Source organism: Liolophura sinensis, chromosome 10 (assembly GCF_032854445.1).
Source record: "Liolophura sinensis isolate JHLJ2023 chromosome 10, CUHK_Ljap_v2, whole genome shotgun sequence".
In the NCBI taxonomy this organism is placed as follows: Eukaryota; Metazoa; Mollusca; class Polyplacophora; order Chitonida; family Chitonidae; genus Liolophura; species Liolophura sinensis.
In genome coordinates, this window is record NC_088304.1 from 2233803 (window position 1) to 2251954 (window position 18152).

The window sequence follows — 18152 nt, forward strand, 5'->3', positions numbered from 1 at the left end:
ACGACAAAAGGGCACATGCCATTAAACTTGAGTGTGGTGACAGAGTACTTGTGCGTAATGTTGGAGTCAGGGGGAAACACAAAATTGCAGATCGGTGGAGACCTGGCATCTTTGTGGTGGAGAGGCAACACTCAGATCTCCCCGTCTACGTAGTCAGACCAGAAATTGGAGACAAGCCATCCAAAACCTACCACCGTAACCTTTTACTCCCGATCGGCTCTCTGCCTCTAGAAATCGATGAGGAAGATGCACCATCCGCACCAGAGAGACCGGTAACACGCTCAAAACCTCGACTAACTGCTCAACAAGATGAAGCAGAAGACGACACAGACTTCAGCGATGAGGACAGATGGTACTGTGCGACGCTTTCGGATGCAGGGGGACATGTTGTGGAGCCAATTACAGGCCCAGAACAAGACACCGCACCGTCAGCAGTCAATTCACGGCCATTAAATCCGAACTGCCCAGAGTTTGTCCCACGGCAGCCGTTCCACCTACGACCTGATCAAGTCATTGAAGCATTGGAAAATCCTCCAGTGGAAACCCTCGTGGAAGATCAGCAAGGTGAAGTGGATAGTACTCCCGTGGCAGACAATGTGGACTCTGAACCAGCGATGCCCACGACGGTGCAGACATCCTCAACTGATGACACCAGTCCCGGACGAGCCTCCATTGAGATGGACGAGGACATCCCTCTACCTGTGGAGACCACGTCGCAGGACTCCATAAGACGCTCCGAACGCCAGAGGCAACCTCCCCGAAGATTCACTTATGATCCATACGGGGTTGCCTACAGCAAGTATATGGTCTGGGTATAACCTGAGCAAACTCTCACATGGGTGCTTTGAGCAGGGTAACCCAGTCCTTTTTGTTACTTTTTGTAGAATTTTGGGTAATAATGGATATCGCTCTTGATAAAGTACAGAATTTTGACATTACCCCTTTTCTTTCTGTCTGGTGATAGGTACCATTCCTTTTCCATTTAAAACTTCTAAAATTTTAAATATGCTCTGTATAGTGCACTACGCATGGTTTTTAAGAAATATGTAGGACCATTGGTAGGCAATATTGGCATGCTTTGTTCTTTTTTATCTGGCTCGCTTTTCTTATGTTACAGGTCAATATGGAAGCATTACTGCTAGAGATCCAGTCCCTGAAAGCTGTGCTCATCAACGTCCAACTGGAGCGTGATGTATTCCGGAGAGAGCGAGATGAAGCCAGAGCTTGCCTAGTAAGGACACTAAAGGACATTTTCAGGAAGAGAGACAGTCCACAGCCCACAGGGGACAGAGATGGCGCATCATCCCTTGCGGACGCCACAAGGCTGTCGAGCCCCTCGACGGTGGACGACAGGCCTGGCGAACCCCCGGCTGGTATGCCCAGTATGGTTCATATGCCATGCAGCCCCTCGACGGCGGCGCATGCATCTGATCCCTCTACTGAGGTGATCAAGCCCATCAAGGTACGGAGCGTTGCTGTCACACCCAGCCTGAACACCGGGAAAGAGAACCGACTGTACATTGCGCTCAGTCATCAGGCCAACGACAGAAGGACAGGCAAAAGAAGAACTGTCCAAACCTATGGCTGGCCCTTGGAATGAAAAGGAGGGCCACAGTACCTACTCTCCAGGAAGCAAAGCGAGTGCGTGTGACGCTGGCAGAAGACAGGGACTCTAGCAGTGATTCTCCGGATACCAGGGACAATAACAGGAATCATCACTTTTAAAGTGTTCTGTCCATGAAGTACCACAGGGGTATCTACTTGGGTGAGTGGACAAGTGCTCTGACTTGGTAGCGCGCACTTGACTTCTTGGCTGAGTGGACCACGTCGCTCTAGTTGGAGGCTTCCCGTGTCCTTTTTAGGGGGGGAGAGTGTAAACCCCCAGGTCAGATCTGCCCAAATCTCCAGGCCAGATCTGCCCTGGGTGTTCACCAGTAAGCTAGTCACATCAGTAACCAAGCCTTATGCTTGTGGGGGAGTGCCCATGGCCTGAGAGGGGGTGGGAGGTCACATGACCTCCACACCCCAGCCTTGCCATGTGGCCCTTTGTTTTAGCCCCATTCCCTCCAAGACAGCCGAGCAGTCAAGACGTGTTTTACCAAGATCACAGCCAGTCTTCATTCATACATTTCACCCAGGTAAGAATTTAACCCTTGTGGTCTCAGAACACTTCCATAAATTGATATATGTAATTGTTGTCACATATGCACTTATCTGACTGTGCCATATAGGATATATTATGCACATCTTTTTGAGTAATTTAAGTTATTACTTTGGTCAGCTATTCACAAGTTAGTGTGATCTCTGCAAAGAGATACACACATTCTAAAAGGATTGGCTGAATAGATTTCAGGAATTTACGCCAAGAAACAGGTGGGATAACTGCTTCTCCCATCAACCTGTTTACAGTGAAAATATTTGGTTAGCTGTGTTAGTTTGGGATAAACCTCCACATTGGAACCATTAACCCACTTAAGTTCACTAGTTTTAAAAGTGACCACTGTTTACTTAAATTAATCTGGAATTTAAGGATTATATGTATCAACTATTAGCTTCTGCCTAAACTTAACTCAATCTCCTAACTTCCAGAACAGATAGTTCCTTTTACACTGGTTAACACATGGTCAAGCTTAATTCCTTTGTTTGAGCTGACCATGCCAGCCTCCAGTAGCTACAGACATGTGTATTGCCTCAGTGTATGTAAGCAAGGTGGCAGCACATCTGGAAGGGATTAATTTCTCCTTGGCATCTATTGCCCCTGATGACCCCTGCTGGTTAATCTCATCCTATCAGCCCAGCCTTTATCAAGTGGCTAAACAAGATGGCTGCACCAGCAGTACACAGGCCAAATGAAAACTCAGTACAATAGCAACCACTTGTAACTGTTCTGAGTTTTTGTATTTAATTATGCCTGTGATTGTCCTAACACAACACAATCCTCAGAAATTATATATCACTGCAGATGCACATATACTGGAATTTATCATGCTTTTGGACTTTGACATTTTGAGTCCAGTGTACATGTTCCCTATGGCCAGTCAGTAAGCATTTGTTATTATTGTTGATAGATACATATATATATATAGATATTAACTTTGTATATACAGTTAATATGCATATAGGCTATCGCATGGTAATATTGTATTTAGTTTATAGATATCATCAAAATACCTGCGTGACCCGTATCATTGTTCCTCATGCGGTAACCGTTCTGGGTTGTACAATATGTATACAGCCCCTAGCATAAAAATGTACCACTCAGATTATTATTGCATGCAGTAGTCTACACTATTGATTTGTAACCTGTATGTTAAATGATCAAAAGAGTAACTTACGAATGTTATGTTTTGGTTGGAGGTGAAGGTCAGCTGGCATAGACCAGTATGTCTTGTTATATATGAGATATGACCTGGCATCATAAAATGCATTTGTACCCATCATGTGGATACACTGAGTCATCTAAATTTCTAATGCGAGCCTGGCCCCTTATAAGCCTGGCAACGTACTCGACATTATGTTTAGATGCCTCTCTTAAACAGGATACCGGTAACCCTGTGACCCTTGGCCTCTCTAGTATTGACTATATTGCAATTATTGTTAGCATGATGTCACTTGGTTTCTAGATGCCATGCTTAAACGTTACATGCATTATGGTCTGACTGTCAGGCTGACCTCTCAACTTCAACCTACCTTGACCTACATGTATGTGTATAGGTCGCTGTGTATACATGTGGACACACATGTAACATGTCTATTATATAATTGGGTTAATAATCATGTCCAACATCTTAACTTGTTTTACTTACCTGTTATGACCATATGGCACTTCTAATAAGTCTTTAAAAGCTAAGTTCTAAATTATTTACTCATTAATACTTGAAAGCTCTAGTAGCTCTCCCGATTCCCTCCAAGACAGCCGAGCAGTCAAGACGTGTTTTACCAAGATCACAGCCAGTCTTCATTCATACATTTCACCCAGGTGCTGTACCGTCTTGACTGCCAGACGTTACCCTCCAGGCTGCTTCCCCTTGTGAAAACTATCCAAACTCAGAAGGAAGGAAGGAAGGGAAAGGAACATATTTACAGATACCCCTACTTTTATACTGATTACCTCTGTCTAACATAATAAATTCTCAGGCTGTGGCACGTGTGAAAACCCACCAGAGCATTTGCGTTCTTTGTCCAGCATATATTTAACACTTGTTTCCCCAAAAGCCAGTCACGTGTCCACCCGACAACGTAAGATAGTCTCGCAGGTGATTCAACCGCAGACAAACAGGTCTTACAGTAACATAACATGTAAATCAGGCACACCCGTGGTAAAGTGTTGTAGAACTGGCAGAACGTGAGCATTGCAAATAAAACTTCTTTTCCGGAACTTAATCTGACTTGTCGCACTTGTCGCTTCGCTCAAGGAGTAAATATACAGCTGAAAACTCTTTATAAACGATACGAGTTCCCTTTTATTCTTCCTTGTGCATAAGTTTCACTCTGCTAAAGGGGCTCCCGTATCAACAACGTGTAAAAGTAGAACGAGTAGGAAACAAGGCGCCATTAAAACTAACTGAAATACACAGAAACCAGTTAAACTTTGAAAATATTGTTAAATATAGCTCTTTTACCACAAGTAGAAAAATATCGTTAAATATAGTTCTCACTCAAACAACTTGAAAAACATCGTTAAAAATAGTTCTTATACAATGACCATAAAGACTCTTTTAGGTAACCATATTGTAAGTAAAGTCATCACCATTTACGTTGAGTTCAACGTCATAAGCCACCTTCCTCACCTAAAACAAGTTTGTGCTCTAAGCGATGTGGAACTCTTCTGTCAATCCCGGCCGAATTACCCTGAGTGAAACCCCAGACATTTGAACCTTCCACTCCGGCAGGACTCCGATTTCTCCGTGGTGGTCACGTGATTTGACAAATAGACATTCTTGTGCATGTAGCATTCATGAAAATGGAAAGCCCAACCGATTAACCTTGAAAGAATGTATGTAGATCGCAGCACATCGCAGCAAACTTTCTGGCGTGTGCACAGATCATCTCTACGATCACCTTGCGACCACTGGCGATATCTTCAGATTCATCAAGACTCTTCAAGATCCTTCACGACTGATCGTACGATCATTCCGTGATTTACGACTGTTATCCGTGACTTTTCACCCGGAGGTTTTCATAGCAAGTCGCATATGTGTAAGTATATGGGGCTACCTTTACACCAAGCTTGCCTAGAGCGCTGATATTCTATTCTTTTCACCCTGGAGACCCGCTGGGATCTGATGTTGTCCAGGATTTCAATATAGCATTCATGTCGACCAGTGCTCAGTTTTCACTGCCCGCGCTTTGAAACACAGATTGGAATTGCATATAAAACAAATCACCGGAGATTGTTTCATCTTTAACTAAACATTATGAACCTTCCATTCTGAAACTGCTATACCATACTTTCTACCTTGTCTTTTAAGGCAAAATTTAAAACCTCATCACAATATTGTAAAAGACTTACAACATGGAGTGTAAAACTAGGGCAGCGACGACAGTTAAATACTTGGTAAATGGTCGCACACAACCGGTGAAATCCAGCCACCTGTGAATTTACATCAGTCAGGGTTTTACTAGGACAGCTGATATGCAAGCTTAAGACTTGCAACACACACGACCCTTAACACTTCAAATTTCATATTTCGTAAAATGTAGCTTTTTGGAAATAGTCTGGAAGTTGCATACTAAAGCTCCCGTCCTGAACCATCCACCCTTCATCATCTCTTCCTTTCTAAGCTTCCCATCCTGAACCACCCATCATTCATCCTCTCTTTATTTCTAAACCTTCCATTCTGGTCCTTTTATCTTAAATGATTTATCCTAGGCCTGAACTTTCACTGAGAGAAAAGTTTGATTCAACTGACTCAAAAATCTGCGTTATACAATTGGGCTAGTTCCACTCAGAAAACTGAGTCACGAACGACTCCTGTGAGTTTTACATCTAACCAAGGGAATATATATAACCAGATGAGTTTCATGACTCAGCCGATCCGGTGATATGATTCAGTTTTCTGCGTCGAATTAGCTTAATTGTATAACTCAAATGTTTGAGTGAGTTGACTCAAACATTTCTCTGTGTTCCATCTTGAACCTTTCATCATAAACAGGTACTCAGCTCCTATTTCCTGCTGTATGGAAAATAGGGCATGTATTACCTTCCTTGTTACAGGACATCAACAATGGCGTAGCGTGAGATTAGTTTTTGAGGCATGAAACTACGAGAAATGGACCTCGCCCAGTTATGGTTATGCCACAACGGTGACAAATATTTTCCAGGCCACAAAATGTAGTAACATGATGTCAGCCTTTGACAGTCGTAGAAATGTTGACACATTTTGTAAGCCTTTGACAGTCGTAGAAATGTGGAGAAATTTTGTCAGTCTTTGACAGTCGTAGAAATGTTGAGAGATTTTGTCAGCCTTTGACAGTCGTAGAAATGTTGAGAAATTTTGTCAGCCTTTGACAGCTGTAGAAATGTTGAGAAATTTTTGTCAGCTTTTGACAGTCGTAGAAATGTTCAGAGATTTTGAACGAGGTCCATGGTTTTCAGCTGAAGAGTTCACTGAAGCTGTTTCATATATTTAATCAGGGCCGGGGTTTCCAAACCTATTTTACATAATTCATAATGTTTACCATGGATTTTCCAAGTTTACAAAATTAAAATCTGTCTTAAAGTGAGGTCGCCAACGAGCCATTAGCCGTTTTCTGCGGTCCAATCTAACCAGAGCTTACTCGTGCAAACGAATCTGTTAATGGGGGGAGTTAACTCAACGGAAATAATTCAGTGCCAAAAACTGTCAAAGCGCCAAATCATAGACATAGAATGATTGAAGTCTCACATTCAATTTTCATTGTTTCTTTCCCTTCAGAAAAAATAATATCTATCTGTACAAACAAATGTTCATGAATTCATTTTATATCGCCTGATTTTTCCACAGCAATTTTATGAATGCTTCTTCTTTAAAACTAAGATAATCACAGTCCAACTTAGTGATGTTAAATTCGTGGGAAAATTGCGTCTTTTCAAAGTGCTTGAACTGAGGTCCACTTTTGCTCAGAGCGCCACAGAATCTAGTCACATTTTTCAATGTTTCTTGGAAAATGCTCACCTCTTCCGACAAGTTAAGCTCAGCTTGCGCTATTCGCTGAAACTTCCTACTAAAGTAATCGTAAAGCTGAAAGTCTGATGGAGAAAGATTTTTCAAGCTTTGTCTGATATCTTCAGGAATGGCGGGTTTTTGCTTCATACCCTTATGTTGTACTTCATACAGAATATCTTTAGTTGACCAACACAGTTTTCGTTTTAAAATCACAAGAGACGCGTCAAAATGATCAGCAACCAAAACAAATTCCATATGTTCGTCCACCATTTTAATGTACTTGTCCACAAAACTCGCGTTGCTGTATTGGGATTTAGGAATGCCGAAGTCAAATGACATCCGGTTGACAGCTAAAGATCCCTGTTTAAAGATCGCTGGCTCGTAAAACTCCGGGTTTTTCAGAAACTCTCTCATCAACATAATGTCATTTCCATTCACTCTCGATTTTTGCTTCACAGATGTTGGATACTGGTGGAAATACAAGAAAGACGACACAAATCGGTCGAGTGGTTCTCTGACCGCCGCTATGACAGCGACATCTGGAGGAAGGTACTTCTTAAACGCCACTTGGCTGTACACAACATGCTGACACAGAATTTCATAGACCTTTCCTTTAGGAATCGGGGGCAGTTTTTCTGGCTTTAGAGTTTCAAAAAATCCTAAGTGCCATATGTCATTCTTGGGCGGAAGAGCAAACGTGAGGTTTCTTGAAAATCCGAACCTTTGTAGAATGGTAGTAACTGTTGTGCTCGCGGCCTTGTGAACCTTTACAAAGGCCACTCTTCTCCTCTCGGCGCACACGGGATCTCGTCGGGACCAGTTTGCTCTCCATTGTAAAAGAGCGCGGGGCGGATAGGAAGTGCTGACGGAGAAAAACAGGAGTGACACCAGGACAACTAAAGCCGCCAACAGCAAACAGTTTCTGCAAAACACAGCAAACAGAGAAAAGTAAGAATTTTGTACAGCGTTTGTGCACTGAAATACATGCTAACGTCATCAATTCCTAATTCAAGATTTTAACACTTCACAAACGACAGTTCTAATCCATTGTCTTTAAAATATTTGACAGTCCATGATGAGACACAATAATCAGTTTGCGACGTAGCGGATAATTACAAATTATAATGTAATGGGCTGGTGAATAAACACATTTTGTTTGTGCACACAGGTTGAATCCGAGTGGCATTAAGGAGCGATACTTAAATGAAACGCCCGATTTTATGTCTTAATAAGGAGTTTAAAATGGGGCATAACATATAAAAGTAAAGAAACTATTCTCAGTTTTTTTCTTGGAAAATGGGTTTAAACTACAATTTTCCTAAAGCCCCATCTGTCAGACCGGAAATGAAGTAGACTGCTGTCAACGATAGTTGTCAAAACCACTTCTGTTTGGGGGGGGGGGGGACAACCCGGATGGGGAGAGAGGGGCGTTATATAAGCTGGTTCCCAGTATGTTCATCGGTGACGTCACTTCCGGATATTCCCGTCTATTGACGGAAAATATGCACAAAGCAGAGGGGTTAACAAAAAATATACAATGCACTCCAAAAATGAAATATATTTTGTCATTTTGAGATGGGGGGCATATTTGTCTTTATTTCCTTCAAACAGGTCCCTTTCCATGTTAACTGAGGTTATCAGTCAGGTTTGTTTCCGACAAGCAGAAAACTTCTTTACAATGTTGAAATTATTGGACGACACTGAATAATTATTTCAACGGAAATCAAAAATATTTATTAAAATGTGGATTATAAATTTGAGATATCTAAAAGTCTGTTCCACGAATCTGAAATTTCTTTTGACATATCGTCTATCGTTTATACCTCGGTCAAAGATCGTTACTTATCTTTAATTGCGAGGTACAATATAATTAAAAGATATACAGCATAGAATGAATGAATGCCTGGCGTTTAATGTCGTAGTTAACAGGTTTTGAGTCATATAATGTCGAGGAGTCATTAGGTGTGTACTTATACTGTGTCTTCTTGTCTGAAGACACCAGACGTGGTACCGCATCCAGTCACATTATATTGGCACCGGGCCAACCAGCCCTGTTTCCTAGCAATAATCTGTCAGTGCTGAGCTCCAAGCATCATTTTTAAACTCTTTGACCCGACCTGGATTAGATCCCGTGTCTCCCGACTTCGAGGCGGACGCGTGTTAGATCCCGGGTCAAGTACCACGTCAAGTATTATTCTCCCCATTTCATATTTCTTTATTCATTCCATGTGTGAATACAACCGTACTCAAGAATATTTCATTTATACGACGGTGGCCACCATTATGGTGGGAGGAAACTGGGGAAAACCCAGGGGAAAACCATGGTCATCAGCAATCTGCTTAATGGTCTTCCCACATCTTCCCACGACGACCGCTTTTAGAAAGGTTTATTATCACACATTACATAAGCTAACAAAAGCTAGTCGTTCAGTTTGATTTGGGATACACACGCTAGTTTGCACAATCACATGTGTAATGCTTCAAAATAGCGTTATCATGCACATGTCGAAATGATTTCTGCGTAATTTTTGATATTTTTCTGACATGTAAAAAACCCAAAGCATGAACTACGTAAAGAATTTAACTTGAATGACGAGGATTTTTAAAGAGAGGTCGAAGTGAAATAGATGCCATCATTTAAAAGTTGATCAAATTTCCCTGTTGAAAAACCCGGGGGTCACGAAGAAACCGCTGGATCTCACACAGTCTTGACAATAACTGACAAACCGACTGACAGAACCAGCCAGAGTTGAATTCGAACCAGCCACCTCATTAGTCAAGGGCTAGTGTAAGAATATTGGTAATCAAACACACGATTTATTTATTATTTGATTGTTACTATAGTAATAGTATAGTTTGACTTTTACTATAGTGGACAGTTTAATGGCTGGAGGATCTGTCATAAACCACCGACCTTTGAGAAAGTACTGACGAACTTTCCCATACGTGACATACATATATGCATAAAAATATTGGCGGAAGACTACAAACGCTAAGACTGCAAACCGCCACAGGAGCGTCGTTGACCGCTAATTCTCCTAAGAGCAGGAAAACGGGGGAATCTACAAATTCCCGGTCCAAGGTCGGTTTTGAAGTGAAGTACCTTCAATCACTAGATCAGGGTTCGCTCCCTCGAACACACGAGCTTGTGTGTTTATGGGCCTCTCGATCAAATGAGTCATCGTCACGGCTGGATTTATTCATCATTTTATATAACCTTTTTACGTTGACAGTTTTGGTTCAATGTTGCAAAATAATTTACGACAGCTTCTTAATCGAGTCAATGACAGCGTTAAACTTCTATGTTTATCTTCTGACTATGTAAATGGATGGGGCTAAGAGAGGGTCGTTAAAATCATAGCACATTCCTTCACAAAACGTTACAGCTGCCTTCTTATCTCGAAGAACAGTACTCTGAAGTTAGGCTAAGTGCGCATGCGCAGGGTCAGTATGCACCATCTGGGTGAAGAACCAATAACACTACGATTAAAAATTTAATGTCTTTGTCCACCCTGTCTGCACTAGGATACTGGTAAGAATGAAACAATTTCCCGAGATTTGGTCTAGCGTTTTAGTTTTGCCTACTATTTATCTAGTAAATTTGCCAACTTCAACTCCCAAAACTTGTAAGATAAACCAAAGCATCTTGTCACCTTGGCAGCCTCCAGTGGGATGGGTAATAGCCATGAGCAGAACATTTCCAGTCAGTGACCGGGAACTCTTCATTTCGGTGTAGTATCATCCAATCAGTGCCCCAGAACTCTTCAGTTCGGTGTAGTATCATCCAGTCAGTGCCCCAGAACGATGGCAAATCTTGCATCCAATGCACCAATTGCACATGTTTGACCTAATTCCCGTTCTGAATGACCACAAGCAACAAGTTGTCAGACTTCTACCCTTCTATCCTTTTGAAAGACTCCATACAGTAATAATTTAGCTTGGCTGATGTTCTTCTTTTAGAGAGTTAATGATACCAGACAAGAACTAAAATATTAAAAAAGAATGTTTTTCACCCTTTCACAGCCTCATTTTTGTCTAACAAAATAACGACATATATTGATTTAAAATCATCTACCTGTACATATATATTGAGGTCTTTGACTTCCCCAGGGGATTGAATTGATCTACATTGACTGATTTTATCAACACCCTTTCATATTGCAAGATGGTTTTGGTTTATTTTTGTGTATTATTTGATTGTTTTCTATCGTCACACCCACGAAATTTCATCTTATAAGATATCGGTCAATTTTAAACGTCGCCATATTGGTGGCAGACAAGTGATTCTCAACAAAACGTTAGACTGTGCAAACGACCTCACCACTGAGTGTTGCTACCAAAACCCCACAAACGAAGAGCAGTGAGCACGGATGTTAGGGGGCGTGTAATTTACTACTATTTATGCATTTACATCAACAGCTAAAATAAAACCCTGACTGAGTTAAATTGACACGAAGTTGTATACACCGAATACGTGTGACAATTTACCAGCTATCACACTGTCCTTGTTGTTCTGGTTTTACTCTCTATGCTGTAGCCGTATTTCACCCAACATATGTAACAATTTATCAGCTATCACACTGATGTAACAATTTATCAGCTATCACCCAACATATGTAACAATTTATCAGCTATCACGCTGTCCTTGTTGCTCTGGTTTTACTCTCTATGCTGTAGACGTATTTCACCCAACATATGTGACAATTTATCAGCTATCACACTGTCCTTGGTGCTCTGGGTTTACTCTCTATACATTTTTTTCGGAATGTCTGTTCAAAAGATACCGGTACCTAGGGTGTGACTATGATTCCTTACTGGCCCATCTGATGCATCGCCTGTACCTCGCCCCAACTCTCCCTGCACGAAACGCCCCGGCAATCATAAATAATGTTACAGATATACAGGTAATGGAATGTAATTACCTTATTTTTGTTTGTCAATGTCTTTTGTCCACTAATTACAGCGAACAAACACTTCTTTTTGACATGAAAGAAAAGTTTACTGGCAGCAAAATGTGGCTAAAGAAATCCAGGAAACACATGCCATTTCGGGAGTACATCTTCGATGCAAACAGAAGCCATTATTTTCTTCGGTATAAACGCTACATATTCAAAAAGCCTTTTTCAGCAAAGACGTGTATGAACAGAGAATATAGGGATCTACGCTCTCCTAATCAAGTATAATTACTCCGCAATGTTAAATAAAACAACGGCCTCTTGTCAGCATGACTATATCACTTATGTTTGAGCCAGGGAATTTCCGGTCTCGTGTTACTCACCCAAAAGCGGACTGTTCGATATTTCTACGGATAAATAACGATAGAAAACAAACATTGTACGACATTGTTACTTATTGAGCTTAATACGGCATCACAAAGTGACAGCTGGAATTGATGTGTAATTGACGGGATGACCACAGCTTAGTAGCCAGGCCTGTTCAATGTTTCATCTCCAGAGGCCTAGGGAGCAAATGAAAAGTGTATTTTACTAAAACATATTGAAAATTTGTTAGCTAATGTGGAAGTTCAGCTACCTTTGTCGGAATGTGTGCCGCAAAATCAGAAAAGGGCGTTCACATTCAGTATTATGAGAATAATCTAAGTAAACTCGATATTCTCACGTTCCTTGTTCTAGAAAACATGCAGCCATGGCTTCATAAAACAGGTACTTAGTAATAGTATATCGCCTTGCTGAAAACACGGTATAAAGTAGGGAAAATTGTGCATTGAGTTTTGCTGGCGGATACGAGGCCTTTCAGAGAAATACACCTACCTGTTTTTCACTCAATTTGAATGTTGAGTGACATTTTGCAAATTACAGATTTTCAGACATGACTTTTCAATAACAACACTTGTCAACTTTAACCCGCATAATTAGCTACTCGTATAGCCAAACAGTGCTGCTCGGTGCTACTGGTATGTAATTTTGTACGGTATAGACACTACATCTTCCGTAGCTTTTCCCGAAATCAAAATATCCCACCAATAAAATTATACAGTGCTATAATATGTTTGAATAAAATTAAAGAAATGTTTCGACATCTGATTCCGATAAACATAAAGTTCAAACCACTGAAGAAAGCATTGGATATTCACTGTGTGGAATATATTTTTATATGGTTGAGTCGAAAAACGTAGGGGATGTGTGTGGCACAACAAATGCCTCTGCCTCCATCCATTATATTGGTAATAAAAATGATAAGTGCCAGAAAAGGAAAAAAGTTTAAAAAAATGAAAAGGTATATTCTGGATTTGAACCCGACTAGCAGGTATCACGTACAATGGGATTAGTATAATAGACCAGTGTAGAAATTATGTGGCTTTGATCTTCTGCTCATACAGCCGAGAACAGAACACCACGCGGTAAACTGACGAGAAAAGTTTAATTTTGAAAAGTTTTTTTTTTGGCGACTGCGTGAAAAGGGCAACTAGAAAGGGAATTTTTGTTTGAAATTCATGGCCCTCAGGAGAAGGAGGTCTGAGAAATGTTTTTTGTTTGATTCAGTTGTGCATTTTTTTACTTTCATTGGCCAGCCTAAGTTAGAAAGGATTCATATTAAAAGGATTAAACTGTCATCCAGCTATAGTCACGTGTTCCAAATTTTAGACAGAAAAAATCGGTTCTGTGATTCTAGAGAAGAATATTCTAAAGCGGTTATCATACAAAACCAATATGGCCGCCAAGTCAAGTGACATAAGGCGACACATTTTTGATATGCGCTACCTCAGACCATAACCAAGCATTGTGTAACGTTTCAATAGATTTGGTCTGGCGGTTTTCTCTGTAGCTGGCCAACAACAGTATGGTTAATAATGCTGACAATTTCAGCAGGACATCCCCCATATATGCCCCAGAGTGCCGATACCCTAATAATAATAGCGCGCTAGCAAACCTTTTATAGATGTCCATATTCCTATATTTAATGCCGGCTTAATAATGATTATTCTACGTTCTGTACATATCTGTATAATACAATAGGAAGTTGGTTACTCCAAAGATACCACAGTGAAAAATATAGCGATTCAGTATAGTATGCACAATAGTAGTATAATGCAGTATAGACCTGAAGCAATTCTTTGTCGGACAAGGCAAGTGGAAATGTATTGGTATTTTGCTGGGACAGCTGGCATTAGTAAAACGATGGTCAAAGCCAATCCACACTAAACCAGTGTTGTTCATAACTGAGTAAAGAATCCTGACATGAAAGCCTCACATGAGCTTTAGAAGCTTATGTAAATTATATACAGTATTAACAAATTGTTCAGTAAACTGACCTGCTGTTTAACCATCTATCCCTGTGACATATGGTTTCCCAGTAAAATGTTAAAATATGGATTTAGCGCGTTCTATTACGTAACAGGCAAACGATCAACTTCTCTGCGTTTTAACACAAATCTCTAACCTGCGAACCTGGCAGGGAAAACCTTTATAGGCTTTTAAAAATGCTGATAAAATGCTGAGAAATCTGTGATCGACATTCCTGCCCGACCGCTCCCACAGTTGAGTAAAAACTAGCAGACGAGAAATTCTGTGTCCCGTTATGAAACATTGTCATTAGAGAACAATTACATTTTGCTGAAAGGATATTTTACGTTTAGATTAACCATATCCTCGTACACAAAATACTAGATATTTCGCGAGATATACTGAGAATTAAATATCCACATATATATGTACATCACACCTTGGAAAGTTCGTCAGTAACTTGCGAAAGGTCTGCGCCTCTCCCTTAAAACGGACCGAGACATTATACAAGTGGAAAAGACCTCAATATCTCGTTAAGCTTCCAATAAAAATGAATTGGCCAGTTTTGGCCCAAACGAAGTGGAGCTCACCCACTGGCTAGTTTTTAACGCAAACGACATGGAACTCACCTAATGGTTCGTTTGGGTGGCATGCACGTTCCCCAGATATGTCCCCATAGTACACTTTTGGGATATCATGGACTTGCAGTAACAAAAGCACGTAACAAACAGAGCATAAACACTGGCATATTCTGGTCAGGATGATAGGACGATACATTTACATTCTTACTTGTACGTGCCACAATAATAAAACACAACTTCATCTGACCGCGTCGGTGTCCTAATGGTTAGAGCGTCAACCTAGAGGTCGGGGGACCAAGGGATCTGGGGTCATACTACACACTGAAAACGTGTTTGCAGCAGCCTTGTTTGGCGATCAGCACTGAGAGGTAACAGCAAGAAAATGTTACTGGTTGGCCCGATGTATAATGTGACTGGTGGAGTGTCGTGTTTGGTGTCTTCGGCATGATGTTTCAGTGGCGGCAGCACTTTGGCGGCATGAACCCGCCCTGCTATAAGAAGACACAAAATATGTGATACACCTAATGACTCCTTGTTGTCAGATGAATGAAAAAGTGTTAATACTGGGTACTATAAAAGACGTACAGCACAGAGTCCAGAGAAGCGATGACAGTGTGATAGTTGGCATACGACTCCATGTACAATCAGGAAATATATAGGTCAACTGCTTACCTTGCTGTTTATTGGTCTAAAATTCACCAGCTCTGCAGACGGAGTGAAGGAAAACGGCAGCTTGAAATATGTCGATTTTTCCATTTTTTTTCCTAGGAAAGACTTTAACACCTTCGTCTTGGCACTTATTGTGTAACTCGATACCACTGTACTACAAATACCACAGTATTATTGGAATCTGACTCAACGGTGTCCGGTTATACAACAAACACCGCTAATGTGTTAAATCATTAAAAAAAACAATTGCGGGCTTCTACCCATTTCAATAATACTATTTCAATATTTGAGAATTACCGCATGTTAGATTTTGGCTCATCACCTGTCAACAGTTTTTCTATTGCTATGCCCATAGGAGTGACAGGAGAGTTATTCGGAAGATTAGGCCTGATGATGTCATAATGTGGATAGTGAAAGAAGAAAAAATGTTTTCTTCATGTTGCATTAAAACATGGATTATGTATGTTCTGGTCTTTCATAATTCTGGAATACAGCGAAAATTTACTTCGCAGATGGACAAACTATTAATATTTTATCTCATTAATTAATTAATTTATTCACTTTAATGCCATGAACACTCAAGACTTTTTAACTGATGGCGACAGGTTTCGTGAATGGAGAAAACTGGAGTGCCAAGTGAAAACTACCGACCTTAGACAAGCTACTGGCGACGTAAAGATATATCAACACAGCGTAACTGGAAGGCACGTGACTTTCAAACAATATGATTATGCAATGTGCACGTTGCTAATAAAGACGTGGAATACTTATGTTGCCAGTGGTGACGAGCAATATGAAATGTAAGCAGGCAGGATGGGTATAACTTCAAAAGATAGTAAAACGTGGAAGATTATAATTTTTATAATCATTTATACAAACATGTTTATATCTGAGGGTAACTAACATTTATCAGATGTGGGTAGCAAAGCGTTTGATTTTATTTGTTTATTTGCTTGGTGTTTTATTCCGTACTTAAGAAAATGTCATTTATACGAGGGCAAACAGTATTGTGGTAAGATGAAACCGGGCAGAAACCGGAGGAAACCCATGACCATCAGCAGGTTGCTGGAAAACCTTCCGAGGTATGGCAGGAGAGGAAGCCAGCATGAGTTGGACTTGAACTCCTGTCCGGCATGGGTCATGGGTCATGGGTCATGGTGACGCGCTGGCGTCCTTATGGCTACATTGACAGTAATTAAGGTATATGGTGAAGGAAACATGCCAGAAACGGGAAACTGTTCTGACTTTCAAATTAATAACTGAAGGATAATATCCAAAATCAGAAGAAAGAAAGAAAAAGAGAAAAATTCGATTTTAAAACTAGGTAAATACAGAAATAATTAATAGTTCGAAGATCAGATTAAATTTAGTTTGTTTATACATGTGTACAATAAATTAATATGTTTAAAAACATATGTTAAATATGTAACAACAGCATCACAAGCAACTGTTATTAAAGGACAGAAATACAAGGTCAACTGCTTGTCACAGCTGTGTCCAAATTATGTTTTATTTTTCATTAGGGCATAACACGAGAGAGAGTTGGTGAGCATTTCTCATGCCAGTCTGGTGTAAGGGCTAATGTCATATTCTGTTCACTGTTTTCGACAAAAGATTTTATTACTCAATCCTAGCAAGAATTCCCAGAGCATTTTTTATGTGCCTTAACTATATATTTGTACCATTCTTAATGTGAACACATATTTTTAGAAAACATAAAACCTTCTGAGTGAGTTTCAGAGACAGGCTTAATGCTGGCCACCGTCGCATGAGAGGTCACATAGTCACACGAGTAACACGAGTGGTTAGTTTTATCAGCTGGCGACGTCACCTAATTTACCAGCCTGCCCTTCGTATTCATTTAACGTGGTTAGTTTTATCAGCTGGCGACGTCACGTAAACTATAAGCCAGCCATTCACACCCATTTAACGTGGTTAGTTTTATCAGCTGGCGATATAAGCTGTTATAAGCTAGCCCTTAACACTAAGTTAACGTGGTTGGCTTTATCAGCTGGCGACGTCACCTAATCTATCAGCCAGCCATTGACACTCAGTTAACGTGGTTAGATTTATCAGCTGGCGACGTCACCCTATCTATAAGCCAGCTCTTCACACTCAGTTAACGTGGTTAGCTTTATTAGCTGGCGACGTCACCTAATCTATCAGCCAACCACTGACACCCAGTTAACATGGTTAGTTTTATCAGCTGGCGACGTCACCTAATCCATCACCCTGCCATTCACACCCAGTTAACGTGGTTTGTTTTATCAGCTGGCGACGTCACGTAAACTATAAGCCAGCCCTTAACACTAAGTTAACGTGGTTGGCTTTATCAGCTGCCGCCGTCACCTAATCTATCAGCCTGCCATTGACACCCAGTTAACGTGGTTAGATTTATCAGCTGGCAACGTCACGTAAACTTCTAGCCAGCCATTCACATCCAATGAACGTGGTTAGTTTTATCAGCTGGCGACGTCACCTAATCTATCAGCCTGCCATTCACACCCAGT

At 40.7% G+C, this 18152-nt stretch overlaps 1 protein-coding gene across 1 annotated transcript; it reads right to left on the minus strand.

Moving 5' to 3' along the window:
* Positions 1-6962: 6962 nt before the first annotated feature.
* On the minus strand, positions 6963-7980 carry LOC135476375 (galactose-3-O-sulfotransferase 2-like). Its single transcript, XM_064756377.1, has 2 exons — positions 7870-7980; positions 6963-7787 (listed from the first exon to the last, which is right to left on the minus strand). The coding sequence occupies exons 1-2, from the start codon at positions 7978-7980 to the stop codon at positions 6963-6965; spliced, it is 936 nt and encodes a 311-aa protein (XP_064612447.1).
* Between the last annotated feature and the right edge of the window lie 10172 nt (positions 7981-18152).

What these genes read in the sequence shown, in the direction of transcription:
- LOC135476375 (XM_064756377.1), bottom strand. Translation starts at nt 7,980, where the DNA reads ATGGAGAGCAAACTGGTCCCGACGAGATCCCGTGTGCGCCGAGAGGAG. An exon ending in GTTACTACCATTCTACAAAG is followed by an intron (nt 7,788 to 7,869) that starts GTTCGGATTTTC and finishes GAAACTCTAAAG; the next exon opens with CCAGAAAAACTGCCCCCGAT.